Genomic DNA, 23969 nt, shown 5'->3' on the forward strand with positions numbered 1-23969 from the left:
CATCCCACCCCTCACCTCAAACTACTGTGCTAGTTCTGCCCTTTGAGTAGCTGCTGGTACGTGCAAACTCCTTTGTGCCAGCAGATATTCAAAAATAGCCATGGTTAGATGTTCCAGTCATGTGGAGCATCTGTGCATGAGCAACTGTTTGCACAAAGGCTGGTGTCCCCAGACAGACAACCATGCTCAACAAGAGAATGGGTCTTTTCTGTGGTAGCCCTTTCCATGTGGAATACTCTCCCTAGAAAGGCCTGCTTTGGCATCTTCCAGGTGCCATTATGCAGATACATATTTTATCCTCCTGGACATTGCCTCCCACCATACCGATCCCGCAAGGGCACCAGTGTCTAGGGCAACAATGGTTGTGCATGTGAAAAGAGAGGCCTTGATACAGCTTGAAACTGTGAGTGCTTTGCACAAGAGTAATGTGTGAATTAGGGCTAAAACCATCCAAGCTTGGTCCATTCCACTGGCCAATTCTCTTCCTCCTGAAAGCATTGGAAAGGGCTACTTTTGCTTCAGTTCACATATTGCCTTGGGAGCACCTCCTTTTTGCATAGTAGAGGAGCAGATGCATCCACAGCCTCGTGCAATTAGTGCCCACTTCTATGCTCCTTCTCCCTTAAAAGAGAGGGGAGAACTAGCACAACCAGGCCCTCCATACAACCATCCAGTGGCATTGTGCATAGAACCTTACTTCCCCACTTGCAAAAAGGCAGTACCAATATAATGCCTAAAAAAGTTGTAGACATGAGTGAGAGCAAAGGTTTGGCATCACAACTGTCAAAGTTTTTATTAAAAACCCCACATTTTTTCTACACATTTTATGCCATGCAGCTATTGCTTTGGGGGAGGGGGTCGGGAGACAGAAGTTATACTACATTATTTTTAGTTCATTTCTTTAAAAATATTCCTTAGCTTTCCTGTGATATTGCCATCATCTCTAAGGTTGCTGCAATTGTCAGAGCATTTCACTTTAAAGTTTTTTAAAAATCTATGTTTTTGGTTTTAGTTTTATTTATTGGGGAGCAGTGGGAACAAGGGAGATCATATGTCTTACCATCAAAACTGTGATTAATAACATAAAATTTTCTAATTTTTTATTTTTTGGGGGGAAAGAAGACGACTTTTGTATGCTGTCGCCAGGGGTGGAATTTCATATCATTTGATGAGTCATTGAAGAAAACAAACTTTTACATCAAGGACTCATATCAAAGTTATTTTAAGTGACTTACCCCCAGGAAGGCATCCACTACAAACACTGCCAAAGGGTCTAGCATTGTCCACAGTCCCCAAGCAATGATCAGCTTTGACAAGTAAGAAGGGAATGAGCCAAACAACAGCTGACAGCCCCATCTCATCAGAACCATAAGAAGCATCACTGTGTTCAAGGTCAAAGGTCCCACCACAATCATGGCCAACTCTTCACTAGTGCGTACCAAAGAGTTCTGGTAGCACAAATCCACCGTATGAGGATAGAACTGGAATCTAGAAATAAAAGAGGGAGCAGAGGGTTCGAGAGACAAGTAGGTTATCTTACTTGATGGGTATACATCACTTACACAGTTATTTATGTTGTGCATTTTAATAAGAAAGCAGCTGAAAGATGTATCTCATTGTGCCTCTCCAGTGATGAAAGGTTGCTTTGATCCAGCAGAGTGGAAGGGGGATGTGATTTCTCCCTCTGCAGGCCTCTTATCTGCTTATGAGGGCTGGGGGAGCTTCAGAATGACATTGAAAGTGACACAGGAGAATGGGAATGTTACAGAAATCACATCTCTGTGTTTTCACTCCATGCATCCTCAGGAACAAAGAACCTCGGAACACCGATACAACTCTGGATTTGTTATGCAATCATAACTGAACAGAATTTAGGTGTGGGTTTTTTAACACACACACATGTGCCTCTTAAGGCACACTCAGAAAAAATGTCCTGGAAATCAGTGGGGCCATGTAGGTATCCAGTGCTCTTTCAGAAGGCACGTCTTTCACCCCTCTCTTAGCAGAGTGAGTAAATTTATCTCCCAAGCCTTGACATCAAGACATTCTGATCTATGGGAGCTGTGGTCCTATTGTTCTGTTTTGAGCAGTGGTATGTTGTGACCCTGCAAGGCAAGGTTTCAGTGGAAACCCTGGACAGCTCCATGCAAGTCTTAGACTGCAGAGTTGAAATACTGCTTCAGCAGGAGTCATTGTCAAACTGAACTTTAAGTAGGAGCTGCAGCTTTATCTCAGTAGCCAGATTCATCTTCCATGAAAGGAACTAAAGGGACCCAGCTACTTTAGCAGTCATTGATTCTGACATAGTGGGGGAGACTGCGGTTCCACTAGCGCTTCTAAGCTGGAGTCAGAGGACTTCCTCAGGCTGGAGAGGTACTAGTACTTTGGCTTGTACACCTAGGGCTGGACCAGAGGGCAATTCCCATTCTCATTCCAAATACCTGGTCTCATCCCCTGAATTAAGAGAGTCTGGCCCCAAGGTCATGACACTTACCAAAAGTCATGACCAAAGGGAGAAAAAATCCAGAACTGTGAAAGATATCAAAACATCAAGTATAGGATTTGCTGCCTGAATGTGTGTTTCAGAACAGACCATAAGGGCTTGGTTTTAAGCTCTTTGCCTATTGGCAAGTCTTCCTTTCAGTAGCGTGGGAAGAAGACAGAGACTGAATGAGATGCCTATAAGATACTTCTGCTGTCAGCTTTCACAGATAGTCCACACCACCATTCCAATCTTCACAATTAACCAAGTGAATGGGAAGTAAGTAAGAGTGTGGCTGGTTGCCTATAGACCCAAAGGTGATGCAAACATTATTGCGCCTCTCTTTTTGTGGCATTATGTAGCATAGTGCTATGTTTTCCAAAACATAACTTCATTTCCATACTTACTTCGTGACAGGAACTGAAATAGCGTGAAGTAAGACCCACTGGCTGAAATAATGAAGATACAGTCGGGCAAACCAGAGCAAAACTACTAGCAGCATAATAGACCACAGATCCCAGGAATACCAGTGTCCCCTTCCAAGTTCAGAAATGATGGCATATACACCAAAGTAGAGGTGCTTTGTGATGCTTGTGGACACTGTGGTTTCAACCGCAGGATGGCAGCTGCAATGGCAGAGATAGGAAAGACAATGCAATGAACATAGTCAAACACAATGGACTCTTACCATAAATATGAATGTGCACATTGTTTGTCAATGCCTTATATACTTTGTATCAGTGCTGGATTAAACCCTGTGGAGCTCCCTAGGCAGTCGAAATCTCGGGAGTGGATGAGTGGGCTTGTGCACACACTCTAGTGAGATAACATTGTACTAAGAAAGCTTAATTGTAATTTTATTTCAAGATCAAATCAATATTATTTTGATCTGTTGTTGTGGAGCCCCTAAATGGCATGGGGCCCATAGGCCAGTGCCAACTCTACCTATTTGACAATCCAACACTGCTTTGTATTTGAAGTAGTCTGCTCAATTGTATTCAGGTGTATTTAGGGCACAGAACAGAACAAGCAGTTGCTAATTACAGAAAGAGAGGTGTCAAGGGTCTCGCCTACATGGAAGGTAAACTCTGCATCTGAGACTCCCTTTGCCTGTTCTTAGGTGACTCACAAAGATGGCTGCCAAGGATGGCAGTGGGTGAGGAATGAGTGGGTATGTAACCAAACCGTCTAAGCCTGAAAATGCATTGTGTGACACTTAGCAGTATGCAGAAGGACAGAAGGAAACCATCAAGAGGAAAAGGAACTGGTATGATGAGGCTATGCTGCTCACCTGACCTCCATCTGGCTGCAATGCTGCTGTAGACTGGGACAGAGAAGGGGAAGGGGAGGTGGCAGCAAGGTTGCATGGGGCAAGTGTGCTGACAGAGCCAATCCGGTGTTCCTGTTGGTGCACTTGCATCATGTTGACCTCACTGCCACCTTGCCCATACAGTTTGTTCTTTCGTGGTATGAAGCAGCTGGAGGGAGGTGAGGAGAGCCATGCTGCTTGCTATTGAAGAGGGGAGCAGGAGGCCCCATCAATGCATACAGAGCTTCATGTCTCCAAAACTAACATTCAAAATTATAATTAATGGTAGTAATAAAATAAATGAATGAGGATTTCACAAATGCAAGCCAGTTATAAAAGGGCACTTATAAAAAGCAGTCGATAGAAGATTGTTCATCATAAAACGAGAGATAACATTGGGAAGCTTTGGCTAGTCAGCTGTTGTTTGATCTTTTAAGGTTTTAAGTGGCACTCTTACAACAAAATTTGCCGTTGGTTAAAAATTAAGCCACCACAGTTTTAAAACCCCGAAACAAATTAATTAATGCTGATAATGATGCAAAAGCACAAAAAAAACCTTTTGGAAGAGTTCAGGATCTCTTTAATTACATAGCTTATTTGTTCACTGTATTAGCAATAAGGCCCATTTCAGAAGGGAATAATTGTGGCAGCGCTATTGTATAGATTTTTGTTTCACAATCAATGAGTTAAGTGTTTAATGGTTCTATGATGCTCATTGGCCCATTTTTATATATAAACCAGCCTGAGAGCTGCTCTGAAACTGGCTGTCATAGGAGAGAGAAAGCAGAAAGGAAGTTGCACTGTGCAATCATTTACTGCTCAATGTGGTGTGATCTGCCCTTTAGTTAATTACTCTGCTTCTTCAAAGCAAAGAAAAAAGGCAGGCGCACAGATGCAAGCTTGGCATTATGTCTGCAAGAAACTGGAAAATCTTTGCTGATTCAAAGCTGAAAAGACAGTCGCTTCTTTGACCTTTGGAAACTTCTAACTGTTGTGCATATCTCCATTGATTAAAATGACTAAGCAGCTCAGGCCGCCAAGCAGGATGTCAACACACTTGTAGCATTATTTTTATATTGGTGCTGTACTTTGAACATTCAAAAAGCCTAAAGGTCTTGCTATTGAAGCATGCGGGGAATGCTGCTGCTGCTGTTGTTACTGCTTTTAAAAGTATCCTATGAAGACACGCAATAACCAGTGATCCCTATTTATTTAACCCAATTTCTTGACATGCACAAATCTTTCCCCCTAAAAAGAAGAACAATGGTGTGCTCTGTCCCTTCTGACTTTGGTTCGTAACAGAGGGCTTCTCACGTATCACGGGGTGAATACTGCCAACGCAAGCTTGGAAAATGAGCACCACTCCCATCAAGTAGCCTAGCTATGGCTGACCTAAGATAGCATCACCAGTGCATGCTGGCTGGTCAGGAGAGGAACTGATCCTGCACCACCACTGGATGGGCCAGAGAACAGCAGCTGTCAGATGATAGAGGAAGGTGGTGGGGGAGTTAAAGGGAAGCACCAGATGCAGGAAGAGGGGACTTCTAAGTGCACATAGAAGTAGCCCAGACTCATCCTCTTGATAATGGGGTCACTGCTGTTTACCTGGATGAAGCAAGGTGGTAACAGGTATAGGTGCAGGTGGCCATTGTGGCTGGGGTGCCTTTGTATGGCTTAGGCTGCTGTGGGTACTTTGTCCATCCCTTGATATGTCATACCTGCCACAGCATGCCTTAGTTGCATGTAAAAGGTAAAGGTGAAGGACGCCTGGATGGGTAAGTCCAGTCAAAGGTGACTATGGGGTCGCTACGCTCATCTCACTTTCAGGCCGAGGGAGCTGGTGTTTGTCCGCAGACAGCTTTCTGGGTCATGTGGCCAGCATGACTAAACTGCTTCTGGTGCAACAGAACAATGTGATGAAAGCCAGAGCTCATGGAAACGCCGTTTACCTTCCTGCCACAGTGGTACCTATTTATCTACTTGCACTTTGACGTGCTTTCGAACTGCTAGGTTGGCAGGAGCTGGGACAGAGCAACGGGAGCTCACTCCATTGCAGGGATTTGAACCACCAACCTTCCGATCGGCAAGCCCAAGAGGCTCAGTGGTTTAGACCACAGCACCACCCGCGTCCCTCTTTGCTGTAATGTATTGTGTATTGAGTTGTCTTTGAGAAGTGTTGGGAAACTTCATTTGATCCAGAGCACTGTGGTTAGACTCCTGAACTGCTGCTGGGTATCAGGAATGCATGATGCCCAAGGCAGATTGCTGATTATGACCTAGAGATTGCTATGACATAGACTATGCCCAATTTCTTAAAAAGGCTTACATCTGTTGACTTGAAGAATGCTGAAGGATCTGACCCTAAAGGTGCCCTGATAGAATGCAAATCAAGCTGAGCTGAAAAACAGAAGAGTCAAGCCACCAAATAATGCTTCAAGTGCAAATGGACTTTGGGGGGAAAACATTGCCTGTAAAACTGATATCACGGAGCACAATATATACCGAATCCCAATGAGTTCCAGAGTGCATTTTCTCAATTTATGAGTATATATCTCCCCCCCACCCCGCCCTAAATGCTAGGCATGTAAACTCAGCATGGAATCTAAAACTCAAGCTGTGTTATTTCTAGCTCATATTTCATCAACTCTGTTAAAGATCCTGAAGGAGAAATTCTGCCCTCAGTTACACTTGGGCAACTCAATTATCTTAAAGTGGAATTATACAGGAACAACTGAGAACATGGTGGGGGAGGGATGCTTGCACCTGTGGACCTAAAATGGAGATTTTTTATTTATTTTTTGTAGCTGAAACATTTCCAAGGTGCAATTGCAGGCATATGATGCTAGCTCTTCTTTACGCCCCTTTTCTAAAATGAAAGACTAGAAAGGCTAGAAGTTTATTGATGTCCATGAAACATACATGAGATAATAGTGATGGCTGACAACTCTCCTGATTTTCATAGAACAGTGATGAAATCAGTCATAGACTGAATTAAAAGCCATTGTTCATGAATTTTTGGGCGGAAGTGCAAAATAGGTAGGTTCTCATTAAAATGCAAACTGAACCAATTTTCTCTCTCTTCCCTAGAGAACAAGTGATTTTCTGTCTTAGCAGGCAGGCCTGTACAGGTGGAAAGGGCAGTTTTCAGCACCCAGCAGTCCGTCAGCATACCCTCCCAGGGAGTTCCCTCAAAAAGCAATAAAAATACAAGTAAAAAAACAATAAAAACAAGTCAGGTAAAGCATAATTGAAAACAATAAAACAGGCAGTAGAAACCAATTGCAACACATTTTCAAATCAGCTTATGGTCTGATTTGAAGGCCTGTCTAAATAAAAATATATTTCCCTACCAACTTTGGAGAAAACCTGGTATAATCTTCTACTATATATTTCAAAAAGTGCTTTGTCCATTTTTGATAGATTCAGCTGCCTCTCAAGATATTGTTGCCAAAATTAGCACAAGGGTTTCTGCAGTGGGAGTGTTTGAATCATGGGTGCCATTTTGAATAAAGATGGCAGACCAAAATGTGACTTTGGCATGACTTTTGGCATGCCAGGTCCAATGTGTTCTGATTTGGAAGCCACTGAAGATATTGTTACACCGTTTGGAAGGCCTTCACTAAATTTGGCATCATGGGGCCAGCCTGCTCCAATTTGGATGGCCCTGAAGACACCGTTGCCCAATTTGGTGTGATGAGTCGCAACTGCACCAACCTGCACGCCTCTTGAAATATTGCCACCCGACTCAGCATGAGGTGAAGGTGACTGTCTTCTTTGATGTTTTGGTGTTGGGTGTCATTTTGAATAAAGATGGCAGACTGAAACATTTGCACCCATGTTTGAATGCTGTAGGGTGCAATGAACCATGTATCAATGTGCGTATGTGCGTGCGTGCACACAGCACAAAAACTCACCAGCTATAGAATCCATTTAAAATTGTCTCCTTTTTTTTGTTTCTTTGAATTCTCTTTAAGACTGAGTCCACCAGATATTGGATGCAAGAAGGTTGCATGCAATGTACTTAAGTGGCCAGATGGTTTTGACCTTGATCAGGAAACACCTCTAATGGTAAACATATTATTTAGGGAATTAAAGTAGTACCGAGTACTAGGAAAGAGGCTTGTAGATGCAACAAAGCAATAAACACATTTCCAATTTAAGGCAACCAGACACACACAAAATGAAATATCCTAGGGGGGTAAACCATCTACAGAATTTCCCCGTTTTCATTTTTTAAAAAAATTACGGCGAAACATTCTGTAGAAAATAAGGGGAAAGAACAACAATAAGCAGACTTGCTTCTGCTCTGAGAATCCCTTGAATATGGTATGTTGTACCTTCCCTACCTTGACACAGACTATCTCCCCAAGGACATTTGCTTTATCTGGGGGGGGGGGCCATCTTCCTCCAGACTAAATACTGTTTGAAATCCTGAAATGATTATTCACTCAAACACCAGCTGCAATGTGAAGGAAAAGCACACCTTTGCTTGCAGGGGAAGAGACTCTTGAATTGCTTGTCATGAAAGATCCCCTCAGTATTAGTTGGAACTTTACAGCAAAAGTAGAGCAATTCTGTGAAGAAAACATCACTGAGATAGCTAGCTAGGCCATGACAGCCAGAATTCTGGTCACCTTTGTTAACTTTCAGAGATGGAAAAAGAAACCATTTTAAAAAATACTTATTTGGGGATATATTCATTGAGAATGCTGTATTGTAACTTTTGAATAAATGTTTTTAAAAATTTAAACAAATAAATAAAATACTTCTTTTATTTACGTGACAACAAAAGCAGAAGAACCCACTGAAGTTAGCAAGTCTCGCTACTGTTGACATTCCCTTTTCTACTGTAATATAGCCACATTGCTTGTGTAGAGTAATCTTATCCCCTGCCTCCTATGTTCTTTTTGGTAGTTTCTGCCTAGGTGCTTCAATAAGTTCTCCTGATTTGTGGATATGCAGCAGGCTGCTCACCTAACTAGAGAATAATCTCTCTACTATCCTATCTGGAACTTATGAGATGGCTGTTGAAAGATTGCTTCCAACTCTGGAGACTGCATATATTTCCACAGCATTTTTACTATAGCTTACTATATAATAAAACTGTAAGGATGCCATCATGCTGCAGTTTGTGTGGCAGCCCCTAATTCAGTTTTACTTGCTATTTTGCTGTTTGCTTTTATGCGTTTGTGGCATTTCTTCTTGAAATGAAAGGCAGCATATATATTCCTTTAACAGATAATAAAACAAGCAAACAGATAAATATTATCTCAAATAAATTCTCACAACAACTTTATCAGATAGGTCACAATTGTCAATACTCTGTTGCAACTGAGGGGCTAAGGCTGGAAACCGACTTGCTTCAAGTCACCCCATGAGTTGGTGGCTGATGAAAGATTTGAACTGGCATTTCTTAGCTCACTTTCCAGGCCACTATGCTACAGCAGCTCTCATTTTTAAGCGTAAAGTTTAGATTGTAAAGTTTGTAAAATAAAATAAAAATAGGGAATGCAATTAAATATTGGAACAGAATACTCAGTGAGTTTGGTTCTGCCTAATTAGCAGCCTTGAAATCAAAACCAGACACCTTTCCAAGTACATTTCATAGAATCATAGAATCATAGAGTTGGAAGAGACCACAAGGGCCATCGAGTCCAACCCCCTGCCAAGCAGGAAACACCATCAGAGCACTCCTGACATATGGTTGTCAAGCCTCTGCTTAAAGACCTCCAAAGAAGGAGACTCCACCACACTCCTTGGCAGCAAATTCCACTGTCGAACAGCTCTTACTGTCAGGAAGTTCTTCCTAATGTTTAGGTGGAATCTTCTTTCTTGTAGTTTGGATCCATTGCTCCGTGTCCGCTTCTCTGGAGCAGCAGAAAACAACCTTTCTCCCTCCTCCATGTGACATCCTTTTATATATTTGAACATGGCTATCATATCACCCCTCAACCTCCTCTTCTCCAGGCTAAACATACCCAGCTCCCTTAGCCGTTCCTCATAAGGCATCGTTTCCAGGCCTTTGACCATTTTGGTTGCCCTCCTCTGGACACGTTCCAGTTTGTCAGTGTCCTTCTTGAACTGTGGTGCCCAGAACTGGACACAGTACTCCAGGTGAGGTCTGACCAGTGCAGAATACAGTGGCACTATTACTTCCCTTGATCTAGATGCTATACTCCTATTGATGCAGCCCAGAATTGCATTGGCTTTTTTAGCTGCCGTGTCACACTGTTGGCTCATGTCAAGTTTGTGGTCAACCAAGACTCCTAGATCCTTTTCACATGTACTGCTCTCAAGCCAGGTGTCACCCATCTTGTATTTGTGCCTCTCATTTTTTTTGCCCAAGTGCAATACTTTACATTTCTCCCTGTTAAAATTCATCTTGTTTGTTTTGGCCCAGTTCTCTAATCTGTCAAGGTCGTTTTGAAGTGTGATCCTGTCCTCTGGGGTGTTAGCCACCCTCCCAGTTTGGTGTCATCTGCAAATTTGATCAGGATGCCCTTGAGTCCATCATCCAAGTCGTTGATAAAGATGTTGAATAAGACCGGGCCCAAGACAGAACCCTGTGGCACCCCACTAGTCACTCTTCTCCAGGATGAAGAGGAACCATTGATGAGCACCCTTTGGGTTCGGTCAGTCAGCCAGTTACAAATCCACTGAGTGGTAGCATAGTCAAGACCGCATTTTACCAGCTTCTTTACAAGAATATCATGGGGCACCTTGTCAAATGCCTTGCTGAAATCAAGGTAGGCTACATCCACTGCGTTCCCTTCATCTACCAGGGTTGTAATTCTGTCAAAAAACGAGATCAGGTTAGTCTGACATGACTTATTTTTCAGAAATCCATGCTGACTATTGGTGACCACAGCATTCCTTTCTAGGTGGTCACAGACTGTTTGCTTAATGATCTGCTCCAGAATCTTCCCTGGTATTGATGTCAGACTGACTGGGCGGTAATTATTTGGGTCCTTTCTTTTCCCCTTTTTGAAAATAGGGACAACATTTGCCCTCCTCCAGTCTGCCGGGACTTCGCCTGTTCTCCAGGAATTCTCAAAGATGACTGCCAGTGGTTCTGAGATCACATCTGCAATGTGATTTAAATGATTTGGTGTTCTAATACTGGAGAAATGTCAAAGGACCTAGAGTCCATGGCATTATCTTCTACTTGTATTGAACTCTAACCATGTCAGATACATTAACACTGGTTCCACCCACGATGAACATAATATTTTACTGTTGGTAGGTGGGAGAAACAAATGTTCAGGGGGAATAATTTATTTGAGCAAATTTTGCAAGCTTTTAAATGCAAATCTTATCCATGTTTCTTGTGACATGTCTCTCAAAATGGAGACAATAGTGCTATTTTATTAAGAAACATTAAATAAGTAAAGAGGGCGTGTTATTAAGAATCAATTGAATAATGACAGATTTTGCTATACTTAAAACTCTTTTCGATGTATCTCTTTAGCGCGGAAAGTTCAATTGGTAAGAGGAAGATAAATGGCTTGGAAAAATTTCAGTAAACTAAAATGCATCATGGAATGCCAGCATTAAGTTTTTCTTCTCCATTTTAGCGAGCTATTGTAGTTAGTCAACTCTTTCAGAGTGTAATTTGGGCTGATGGCTCTGAAGAAAATCCAGCCATTGAAAACTAGATTTAATTCCTTTTGAACCACTCTGATTTTTTTAAAAAATTCTTTTTAACATGTCCCAGCACTGCAAAATCTGATGAGAAATCCACCTTGAACTGTGCGCACTTTGACACACAATCTCTCTCTCTCTCTCTTTCCCTAAGGCAAAATGATCCTATATTCAGCAGGGTTTTATCACAGTATTCTAAAGGACTCACACAGAATGTACCTGATAGAACTGGACCAGAATGTCACCCATGATAGAAATTACGATCAAGACATGGTGGATACATAATGAGAACCTTATCTATTTTGCAGTGGGCTGTGATTGGTAGAGAGTACCTTTAGGGGGTTGTTTACAGAAATCAGGTCTCCTGCATTAAAGGCGAAGAGGGAGGAAACTGTGTAAGCCTTTATGCAGTGTTCTTTTTGTTTGCTTGTTATATGACACAATAGATACTGGCTGTATTTATGGTATTCAGACAATGCACAAGCTTGCTTGACTGCTCTTGGGGTGTTGCTTCCTTACAAACAAAGCCTCAAAGCCCAGAACTTTGTCCTGTGCTTCAATACAATATTACCCAGGTAGTTTAGAAATGAATAGCATCACCATTCCCTCTGTTTCCAATTCTCAGACTATGAGTGCCTTTTCGATCATGTAGCCAGAATGCCACCTCAGTACAGAAGAGGGAGGTATCAGTGGCCTTGGAGAAACCCCAAGATTTGCAGAAGAACAAAAAGGATTTGGGGAAATGTATTGGGGGTCCCTCCTAAACAGCTGAGACTGCACTGAATATACACAATGGCCGTGTAATGCTGACTGGGGAAAAACAGAAAACTTGGCGCAGGGAGGACAGAAAGGAGTGGCTGGAATCCCGACCCCCAGTACTCCAGAATGCAACATTTGGTTCCTGCTTGTTTCATTAGCGAATTCAGGTGGCTGAGGGATGAAAGGATCTGCCCATTTTGATTCTGCCAGTTTCTCATTTTTTCAGTCTTAAATTTGATTCTCCACATTTCCACAGCAATTTGCAAATTTTATTCTGAACCCCCCCACCCATGAAAATTCATCAGTATTTCAGTGCAATTTTCCCCTAATAAATGCATTTTTGTGTTTCGGCTATTGTACATATTTTTGCAAGCAATTGCTCCCCACATAACACATTTGGGTATGCTGTTTTCATTAATATGTTCATTTTAGCTAGAATGTGAATTTTTGTAAACACTGGTTCGTTGGGGAACTGCATCACAAAATTCAGATAATTTCAAAGGATGGCTGTGTTTTTGTGCTGGAAAGTGTGGCTTTCATAAATTTGACCTTAAATGTGAACTGAATCAAATCTCTCCCCCACCCCTAACTGCAATAGTTTGTTGCAGATCCCACTTGTTGTATTCTCCCTTCGAAAGATATATACAATCATTTGCCTTCCAGATGTTGCTGAATTCTAATCCCAGTCACCCTCTTTGGCTTGTCAGGGATGATGGGAAATGTAGTTCAAAAATTCCCCATTTCCATTTTAGTGCCTCTAACTGCATTTATATGACCCTGGCATCAATGACCAATCTAGGAAAACATTTCTTCAAATGAGATCTTCCTGCCCAGATGGGACATCTGGTATCAGATGCAATCACCTCTTTACCTGAAATGATTTCCTGAAGCCGAGTTCTGATTGGTGTTTGGCAAAGAGCAAGTCACCTACAGTCTAGTCTATAATCACATTAAGTACTAGTTTGTTGAACTCAACTGGATTTGACTTCAAACATCACCTTCTTGAATTGGGCCTGGAAGCACACAGGCAGATTATGGGAACATTCTCTTGTATCCTCTGAAAATGTTATCATATTGTAGCAGCAGCAAATGCAAGAAATATCAATCTGTTCATTATTTCATGGAAATATGCATTTTATGGTTGTGATTTACAAAAGTCTTGTATTAATCATCTACATGTGACCATGTAGATGACACTCTAAAATAGTACATATTAAGTAATATTATTAATATTAGAGTTGATATTTCTTATATATATATTTGTTAAGACACCATCATGCAAACTGGGCTATAATTTCCTATAAAAGATGTGGTTTTTTGAATTTTTTGTTTTTTGAAATATTTCAAAAAGAAAGTAATGAAAAGGAAACTCAGCTATGAATCTGATTCTAAGGAGTTTACAAAAACGTTTTGCCCTTGCCCTTCAGACTTGGTTCCCAGAGCCTTTTTTCTTTCTTTCTAAAATGCATTCCTTTTTTAAAAAAGGAAGGGCACCATAGTTTATTTTTATTTTGCTGTCAATATACATTCCATTTTCATTCAGCAAAGCTATAGAACACTTTTTCTTTCCTTGCAGAGCTTTTGATTCAGCACATTCTTGAAGTGGAAGAAGAAATACAGAAGAAAGTGAGGGACACTCCCTTGGTGATTTATACATCTTTCTGTGTGTGCGGGTCATGAAATGTACCACTGCACATGTCAAGAGTTCCTCGTGGCATTTATTGGAGGTCAAATGTGACACCAAATTTCCCAGCACAAAGAAAAGTGGAGGGACCTGAAAAGAATAGCTTCAGATTGCCCTAAGAACAATCATTGCAGGAAAATAAGGCAAGAACTGTTGAATGAATCCTATGAATTGTGATACGCCGATAGAGCCTTTCCCAACCTCCTGCTCTGCAGATGCCTTTGGACTCCTAACTAGAAATGGGGAGAGAGAGCCAATTCAGTTTGCATTTAAAGCTGAAACTGCCTAAATTTGTGCCTTTTGAAACAATATTCAAATGAAAGCTCAGCTCCTGCTTGAAATTGGCACTTCTTTTAATTTTGTAATGCACGATGGAATATGCTGAGATAACTGGACTAACTGTGAGATTAGAGAACAAAGCGAGAAAAAAATTCTTGAAGAATGGAAATATTTTGTGGAATAATTTAAAAACAGTATGATGGTTATGTTAAAACGTATGCAGGATTTGAAGTATAGCAAGAAATGAGAATTTATAGTTTAATAATTTAGAATAAATGTATATACAGTGGTATCTTGGTTCTCAAACTTAATCCGTTCCGGAAGTCCGTTTCAAAACCAAAGTGTTCCAAAACCAAGGCACGCTTTTCCATAGAAAGTAATGCAAAATGGATTAATCCGTTCCAGACTTTTAAAGACAACCCCTAAATCAGCAATTTAACATGAATTTTACTATCTAATGAGATCATTGATCCATAAAATGAAAGCAATAAACAAGGTACAGCAGTCACACAATCAATCAATCAGTGACTGAACTGGGTTCCACACAGTCACAAAAACAAAATGAAAAGAGCTGCAAAAACAAAAATGCAAAACAAATAGCAATAACAGACAGACCTTAGTGTAACACTCAAAATGGAAGCATGGCTCTCAAAAAGGAGCACGTTCAGCTTCCAAAGAAAGTTTGCAAACCAGAACACTTACTTATGGGTTTACAGTGTTTGGGTTCCAAGTTGTTTGAGTACCAAGGCGTTTGAGAACCAAGGTACCACTGTAATGGATAAAATGTAAGTAACATAGCAGCTTTATAAGGGAATAAAATAGCATCATGGAAGAGTCAACAAATACGAGAGATTTGTTTGGATTGTATTTCAAAAGAATTGGTAAAATTTGAAAATTTAATTTAAAATATTATTTTTTAAAAAAATATTTTGTAATGCAGTTCTCCAGCCAGTAATGTGCACCAAAAAAGCTTATACTAAGGGAAAGTGTGCCTAAATATGCATATATTCATGAAACTGAAATGCATTATATTAGGGGTAAATGTGCATCTTAGGAGAAATTCTCAGTAAAATGCTAATTCATTTTCATGAGAGCTTCTTTAAAATGATCGGCAAACTGATCTGCAAATGTAGAGGACTGAACTTAAACCTGGAGAAAATGACAAACTGAGAGAAACTGAAACTGACTGCTTCCTCCATCCACAACTCCAGTTGCCATCAGGTCTAGACCGCATGGCTAATGGTCAGGAGGGTAGATGGAGCCACAATCCAGTAACATCTTGGAGGGTGCCAGGTACAGGAAGCCAGGACTCCTATTTCCTCCTCTTTAAAGTTATGTATTAAAAATCAGGAATACTCCAGTCCTAAACAAACTTACTAGGGGGTAAACCCATTAATCACTGTGGGCTTTACGTCTGAATAAACATGCATAGGATTGCATTGCCCTGTTAGTGCATTAGGATCTATCCTAGCGATAGTTCGTTGGCCGCTTTTGGAACGAAATCAGGACATTTGACTCCTTATTGAATTAGCCAGAGCCAAGCAGCTTAGATATGCATAATGATACAAAGAAAACTTAATTCATGATGTTTAATAGTGTATTCACTGTATCTTCCATGCTTTGATGTGCCAATTGCCTTTAATCGAGTTACTCGTGCCTTTTTTTTATTTTAAAGGGCTTGTTCCACAGAAACTGAAGCAAACCCATTTATGATTGCTGGAATCTTTCCATGTGCTTTTCATATTGTCTCCAAATTGCTGACCTCTTAATAGTAGGGAGGAAGTGTAGAGTGAGTTAGAGGGCTGTAAAAATAATCACTCCAGCAGCCCATCTCTTCAAGCAGTACACCCACACAAGTTTCAGTGAAATAAATGCCGGCAGCTCTCATAGTTTGTTTGGGAAAATACCTTCCTTGAGGTTGGAGAACCGAGCCTGATTACGAGATATTAATCTTGCATTTCAGGAGTGTGTTTGCATTCTCATGAAATGCTTTCAAGGAGCATGTATTGTTAAGAGGTTCCTGCAAGGGGCCGATTCACCAGCTTCCAGCAACCAGTGTCATGCAGTGGACAGAGAATTGAACTGGAACTGTAGAGAGACGGTTTCAAATCCCTCCTCTACTACAAAGCTCATTGGGTAACTTTGGGCCTCTCACTAGCTCGACCACACAGCAATTTTGGGGAAAATCCACGGTATTACCATGATTACTATTTACCTTCAACCTAAGGTCCCAGGGCAGGTGACAACAATTAAAACACAATGTTAAAACAGTTTAGAACAACGTACAATCACTGATATGAGGTGGGATCTAAAAGTGTAAATCTTAAAAGTGTCAAAAGCCAAGGTAAAGAGGTGTGCCTTCTGTATTTTGCTGAAAACTGTGTGAGGAAGATGCCAGGCACACCTCTGCCACAAATAATGCCCTCTCCCAGATTGCATCAGAGCTGTATCTAGGTGATCTTGTGCCCCTGGCAGAACCGTCCAGATTGCGCCCCCTAACCATGGACAAATTAGCTCTTCTTTCTGCCTCTCCTCCAACCCCCCTCCACCCATTCAATTTCTCATGCGCTTCACCTTGATATTTTTATTTATAGACATATCTATGGAAATAACTTTAGCCAATTTTGTGCCCCCCTTGCCTGTGTCCCTGGTGGGGGCCCACCTCATTGCCCCCTAGTTACAGCCCTGGGTTGCATACACACACACACACACACACACACACACACACACACACACACCAAGCTTCTGAGGCTTTAGGAACTACCAATAGAGCCCTTCTGCCTATCTTAATACCCAAGGGGGTCTGAAAGTAAGGAAGTATTTCAGGTATTTGGGGCCTAAGTCATTTAGGAGTTAAACACTACTGTTTCCTTGAAAGAAGGATGGAACCAAAAAATGTGGTAATAAACAAAGTGTCATTATTTCCACAGTTCTGGACTCTAATAGTCATAGTCCCATTGAATGATGTATGAAAGACTCTGTTTCAGGATGCAAAAAAAATAATAATTTGAGGGGCACATCACTAAAACATATTAAGACCAACAGAACCCACCCCCCCAAAAAAAACTGCATTGGGTGTGAGCAATGTGCCAAACATCAGGAATTTCAGCAGCCTGTGCTATTTACTTAGAAAAGTTTAATGGGATTTACTGAGTAAGTATACATTGGATACTGTCTAGGAGAGCTATGATAGTGCTTCCACAGAGTGATGTTGCTATGAGACTAGATCTGGGATGAGTGGATATACCTATTTCTAGTCAATATCACTTTTTGCATCCTTTTACTCTAAATTCTGGTCTTCATTATTCAGCCATTTTATATAAAAAATCCTCACAAAATATGTATTTATATTTGTTTTCTCCCAAAATAGCATCTAAATGTGTTTTTCTCTCTCATCATTTTTACTTAAATGCATATTTTGATATATTTAAAGAGACAACAATTGCATCACAACATTTGGAGTAGTGTGACATCCAGTGGATGTTGAAGTTCTGATCCACAGTTTAATGCAAGCAGTGCAGATGAGGTCATTTCATATAAGAATTCGGAAAGACTGAATTTTTCAAACATCTCAGACTAGCTGGCAAACAGAGGAAGCTCAGCTAATTGGATGAATGATGTTTGAATACTGAGATTCCACCAGATATCAAAGAGTTCTAGGGACAAAGAAGGTGGCAGTAGAGTGTCATTTACGAAAAGATTCTTTAAGGTTCGTGAGCTGTGAAGAACAGTGGCATAATGCAAAACTGAAAACAAAAGCAAACACTTTTTGCAATTAAAAGATAGTAACACTGTACTCTAATTAGTTCTCTCAGGAAGTAAACATGTCTCCAGTTAAGTGAATGAGTGACAATTACTTGGATTATTGTCATACTTAAAATGTCAGAGCTGAACGACCGCTTCCAGCTCATAAGAATAAATTCTACACGTTTAGGTGTCAGAAACAATAAAGTTACATATAGACATGTTTTAACGGACATAAAAATTCACACAGAGAGAAAGAGTCCGGCAGAACAGTGTACTAAAAATGACTAATGATCGATTGGGCATGCTGTCTCCCTCAGAATAATCACAGTTAACAAATATAAAGGAAAGTTAATCTTACGAGCACTGATTAATACCAAACTTGCACATCGTGGAGGATGGAAATCTAAGCACCACACCAGAATCACTGCACTTGGACAGAGAGGGAGGGGCAGCAAAGAGGTTAGCACTGTGTGGATGCATCAGAGGGAACACAAGATTGGGTCTGCCAGTGCAGCTGCACAACATTGACCTCCCTGCCATGTTCCTTTCTCTTTCCTGGTAAGCTGATGCGAAAAGGCCAGGTGTGCACCGCCAACAGTCCCTGCCAGCTGCTCCGGGCTATTGTCAGCATCTGACATCCTTGCGCAGTTGCTGTGGACCAGCACTCTGTCAGGGTCTACACCTGTCTTGCCCATCCTCATGCTTTAAATCAGCCTTCCTGAACCTCAGCACTCCAGATGTTTTGAGACTACATTTCCCATCATCCCTGACTACTGGTCCTGCTAGCTAGGGATCATGGGAGTTGTAGGCCAAAAACATATGGTGGGCCGAGTTTGAAGAAGCCTGCTTTAAATGCTTTGACCTGGCGCTGTGAGGAGCCCTAGGTAAGTTTCACCACTTTTTTACTATTACTACTACTATTAGACAGGATCTTAAAAAGCAAAGACATCACCTTGCCGACAAAGGTCCGTATAGTTAAAGCTATGGTTTTCCCAGTAGTGATGTATGGAAGTGAGAGCTGGACCATAAAGAATTGATGCTTTTGAATTATGGTGCTGGAGGAGACTCTTGAGAATCCCATGGACTGCAAGAAGATCAAACCTATCCATTCTGAAGGAAATCAGCCCTGAGTGCTCACTGGAAGGACAGATCCTGAAGCTGAGGCTCCAATACTTTGGCCACCTCATGAGAAGAGAAGACTCCCTGGAAAAGACCCTGATGTTGGGAAAGATGGAGGGCACAAGGAGAAAGGGATGACAGAGGACAAGATGGTTGGACAGTGTTCTTGTAGCTACCAGCATGAGTTTGACCAAACTGCGGGAGGCAGTGGAAGACAGGAGTGCCTGGCGTGCTCTGGTCCATGGGGTCATGAAGAGTCGGACACAACTAAACGACTAAACAACAACTACTACTACTACTACTACTACTACTACTACTACTACTAGGCAAACGGCGTTTCCGTGTGCTCTGGCACTCGTCACGGTCCTCCGTGCACCAGTAGTGGTTTAGTCACACTGGCCACATGACTTGGAAAACTGTCTGTGGACAAACGCTGGCTCCCTCGGCCTGAAAGCGAGATGAGCGCTGCAACCCCATAGTCACCTTTGACTGGACTTAACCATCCAGGGGTCCTTTACCTTTATCTTTTTTTCACTATTACTAATACAGGCAGAGACCATTTTACGTGCATCCGATTGACGACCACAGACACGCTCATCACCACAAACCCTGAAATAACCAGAAAATGGGGCAGAATGGGGCTGGGGTTTATGGAAGCGGTTGGGGGCATAACAGGGTGGGGCAGGTTTATGCATGTTCTGCTGATGGGTGGGGGCCAGGAATGCAATCCTCTTGCAAACGGGGAGTTGCCTGCAATAACAACAATACCAGAAGTGAAAAGCCAAAATAAAACCCTCCCCAGGCTTCTGCTCATTTTTAAAATGGGAGAGGTTGGGACAGGAAAATTGTGTCCCTTTTGAAATCTGCTGCCTGGCGCAACTACTCCACAGTTTTTCCTTAAAAAAGTGTCCCCAGAATGAATGAATAAATAAGAATACCAGAATAAGCGAGAGCACTGCCTTTTTCCATAAAGAGGTGAGAAATGAAAAAGTTTTTAAAAAATATTGTATAGTGAATGTATTCCCCACCCCACCCCACACTCATACAAGGAATCTTTTAGGATTCCTTTTAGTAATGCTTTAAAAAAGAAAAGTCACTCTAATTGTAGTCAATGCCGACACTGATTTGCTTCACACCTGCTGTGAAATTCAATATGTGGTTGTGTGATGGGGACACAAAAGTGTGTTTTTCTGCTGCAGAACACACCAACTGCGATGATTTATCATATGATTGCTGTGTCATTAATTTTGTCTATACTATAGGAGATACTTATTGCTACCTTGTCATTTTGTTTAATGAAGAAACAACATGGCTGCAAGCCTTCTTCATTGTGCTAGGCCAGGAAACTATTTTCATTTAAACATACCATAATTTGCTAATTGCTTATGTTCCCAGTATCTCAAACATTGCTTCTGGCGTAAAGACTTCCTATTAAAAAAAAAGAAAGGAAAGGAAAGAAGCAGACACACTGCCAATTAATTAAATAGCAAAGCAACTATGCCCACGTATTCCAAAAAGCATCTCTAGCAGTGAATGGTAGGTGAAAAAATCAATGACCTGCATGCACGTCTGTGTCTGATATTTTGTGTGTCGACACATGTAAAAGGGGCTTTGCTTCTTATGTAAATCCCAATTTGCATGCAGAACCAATTGTGAGCTTGCATAAATGTAGAGAACAGCTTGGAAAAGAGAGCATAATTGACAGAGTGTTGCTGAGAGAAAGCATGAGAAACTGTGGCGCAGATCCAGGCCTGTCCTTGACTTCTTCAGCAAGGGAATGGGGCAGCTAATGAACTATCTCACAGGGTTACCATGAGGATGGATCAGATAAGAATTGCAATGGACATTGAAATCCCATTTAAGACAGCGGTTTTTAAAAAGATCTTTCCTCAGGGATTTAATATCCACCAGAAACCTATCAGAGCATCGTCACTAAGGCATTTGGGAATGGTGGACACAAGAGTCTGTTTGTGTCCTGGTTTTCTCTGCAATATATAGCCATGGGAGAGTGTTATGGGTCAAATTCATTTGGTGTAGAACAGGAGTACCATTCTCTTAGGTTGGTCTGTACATGCAGCAGAATGAAGTGGAAATGAGACTTACTTCTGGCTGGGGATTATAACATTCTAATGTTCTCCCACTAACCAACACCCTTACAAACAGAAAGTGAGCGCATCAGGGTGAAATGTTCTAGCCTGCTTTTCCTTGTGTGAAATGTTTCATGTAGAGCAGGGTTTCCAAAACTTGGGTCTTCAGCTGTTTTGAACTACAATTCCCACTGGTTGTGCTAGCTAGGGATGATGGGAGTTGTAGTCAAAAACAGCTGGAGACCTCTGTTTCAACAGGAATCAGTGAGCAGCCTTCCATTCCATACTTCCGCTTGACTTCATTTTTCATAACTCATAGAAATAAAAGAGAGAGGAAAGTACCCAAAACAAATTTAGGTGGTTTTTTTTTTTTTAATTTGCTCCCTATCACTCACAGAAGGTTTTATAGTAAACAGCACGGGAGATAATGAAAGGTAAAATTTCCATCTCAAAAGGCTTGATTCATCCAAATTATTGGGACAATCGCTTAGGTTAAATATTTAGCCCAGAAGGCAGTATAAAATTTCATCAAAATTCAAGCCATGCATAAATGATCTCAACCTGCAGCATCTATTTACTCCAGACAACATGCCAGTCACATTTCTCACACAGCAGATTGGAAGTAATGATCAAACAGATAAGGATGAAAGACTAAACATGTGCCATGCCACCCATATATAATTCAGTTGGAGGCAAACCTATTAATAGTGTCCTGCAACAGCTTACAGGGTTGTTGTTGTTGTTGCTGTTGTTTCCCAGGCAATTGAAAAATTTGTGTCAGCTATTACAGAAAGGGAAGGGGGAAACAGTAAAAAAGCTAATGAAAAACATGTGGCATATACAAAGAAGCCAGATTTGGAGGTTGGGGGATGATTTAGCAAAGCTGTAGGATGCTTTTTGGTAGGTCATTGAAAACAAATGCACTGCTAGGAAACAGACATTGGAATATGTTCAGGATGATGAGAGCAATAAAGGTCCCTCAAATGAGAGGTGTTCATTTAGGTGGCTTGGTACATGTGCACATATATTTTTCTGCCACATATATGAGGATGAGGGGGAAATTGTTCCAGTTCACATTCAGAGGCAGGCCTTTCTAATTCACATCTTCTGAGGCCGCATTCACACAATACAGTCATACCTCAGGTTGTGAACATGATCCATGTGGGAGGCACGTTTGCAACCCGCAGCGTTCACAATCCACAGCTCACGCGAGTGGCGCGATTTGGCACTTTTGTGCATCTGCGAGTGCCAAAACCCGGAAGTAACCCGTTCCAGTACTTCCAGGTTTGGTACGGTCCGCAACCCGAAAACGTGCAACCCGCAGAGTTCGTAACCTGAGGTATGACTGTACATTTAAAGCACTATGATACCACTTTAAACTGTCATGGCTTCCCTCAAAGAATTATGGGAGCTGCAGTTGGTTAAGCGTGTTGAGAGTTGTTAAGAGATGTCACAATTCCCTTGCAGAGCTGCAATTCCAATAGTGGTTTAATGGTCAATCCCTCTTCTCAGAGAATTCTGGGAACTCTAGCTCTGTGAGGGGAATGTGGGGCTTTCCTACAAACTCTCACCATGCTTAACAAACAACAGCTCCCAGAATTCTTTGAGGGAAGGCCATGACTGTTTAAAGTGGTATCAGTGCTTTAAATGTTTAGTGTGAATGTGGACTAAAACAATGTGTGAGCAAAAACACATCCATCTTTCAAAAGCCGTGCTTCTCTTAATTTTGCAACGCAGTCCTCCAGCCAAGATGTGTGTACCAAAAAAATGCATATACTAGGGCAAAGTGTGCGTAGAAATGCATATATTGGTGAAAAGAACATTAAAAAATACACTATGTTGGGGGGAATTGCATACAAGCATATGTTTATCATGAGAAATTTGCTGATTAATTTTCATGAGAAAGGGGGGAGAGTAAATCTCAAACTGATGTGGAAAGGACTGGGGAAAAAGAGGAAATTGAGGGAATCCAAAAGTGGCAGATTCATCCATCCTGACACACATATCACCGTCTAGTGTGATATTTTGAATCAGTCCTCTGTGGCCTGGAGATAGGATGGGGAAGAAAAGGACATACAGAAACTAGGATTGGGGGAAACTATTTAGGCAGGCTACATCACACAGCCGGACAGTTCATAGCATGGAACTGCCCAAGCCCAGAGCTCTTTATGACAGCTGAGTGACAGGAAGCTACAGCTACATAGGAACTGCACTGGGAGTGATGGTTATGTATGCAATCATGTGCCAAAGGATGGATGTCCTTTAGTGTAATGAAAACTTCTGTGAACTAATTCAGAGTGAAAAACAAGCTGCTTTCCTTTTTGGAAGGCTTAAACTTGAGCTAAATTCAAATCCATTTAACCCAAGGAGGTAAAGTAAAAGACAAAGAGAAATATCATATTCACCTCAAGAAAGATCCCTTGAGATCCTGCTCACCTCAGGCGAGATAGGGCTCAGCAAAGGTCACCATTTGGGAACCAAGACTTGACATAATTTAGCACCCTGGATAAGTCCAGCGTCAGACTGGAAAAGAAATGGCTTTTTTTCTTTCCTGTCTTCTCCCATTTAATGCAAAGCAGTAAACGAAAATGCTACAAGGCACTCATGCTGGCATGACAAATTTCAAGTCAATAAGTCTTTCTTGCTGTTGCCAAGATGTACACTGAGATTTGGTGCTTGGCATTCAAAATTAGATAACCTTCCTTGAGTAACTACATTCACTGTATCTACAAGAACGAGGAATAAATCAACAATAATTGAAGTACTAAAAGTGTCTAATTTCCAGCACAGTGCTTCAAGCAACAACTGAAATTAAAAAACTGTTAAAACGCAGCTACATACCCATACGATCTTGTCATGAAT

The 23969-nt window shown here is 41.3% G+C and overlaps 1 protein-coding gene across 1 annotated transcript in view; it reads right to left on the minus strand.

Annotated features, from left to right (window-relative positions):
• The window catches only part of LOC310767351 (uncharacterized protein), a gene marked incomplete at its 5' end in the record, with an annotated part of 135664 nt that overhangs the window by 39359 nt on the left and 72336 nt on the right, over positions 1 to 23969 (minus strand). The window contains 2 exons of the mRNA XM_083624217.1: positions 1236 to 1488; positions 2890 to 3108. Coding sequence (XP_083480343.1) covers positions 1236 to 1488; positions 2890 to 3108 — 472 coding nt within the window. The remainder of the gene's footprint in view (positions 1 to 1235; positions 1489 to 2889; positions 3109 to 23969) is intronic.

The sequence above is a fragment of the Podarcis filfolensis genome (genome assembly GCF_964270895.1).
Source record: "Podarcis filfolensis genome assembly, chromosome: 7".
Classification (NCBI taxonomy): Eukaryota; Metazoa; Chordata; class Lepidosauria; order Squamata; family Lacertidae; genus Podarcis; species Podarcis filfolensis.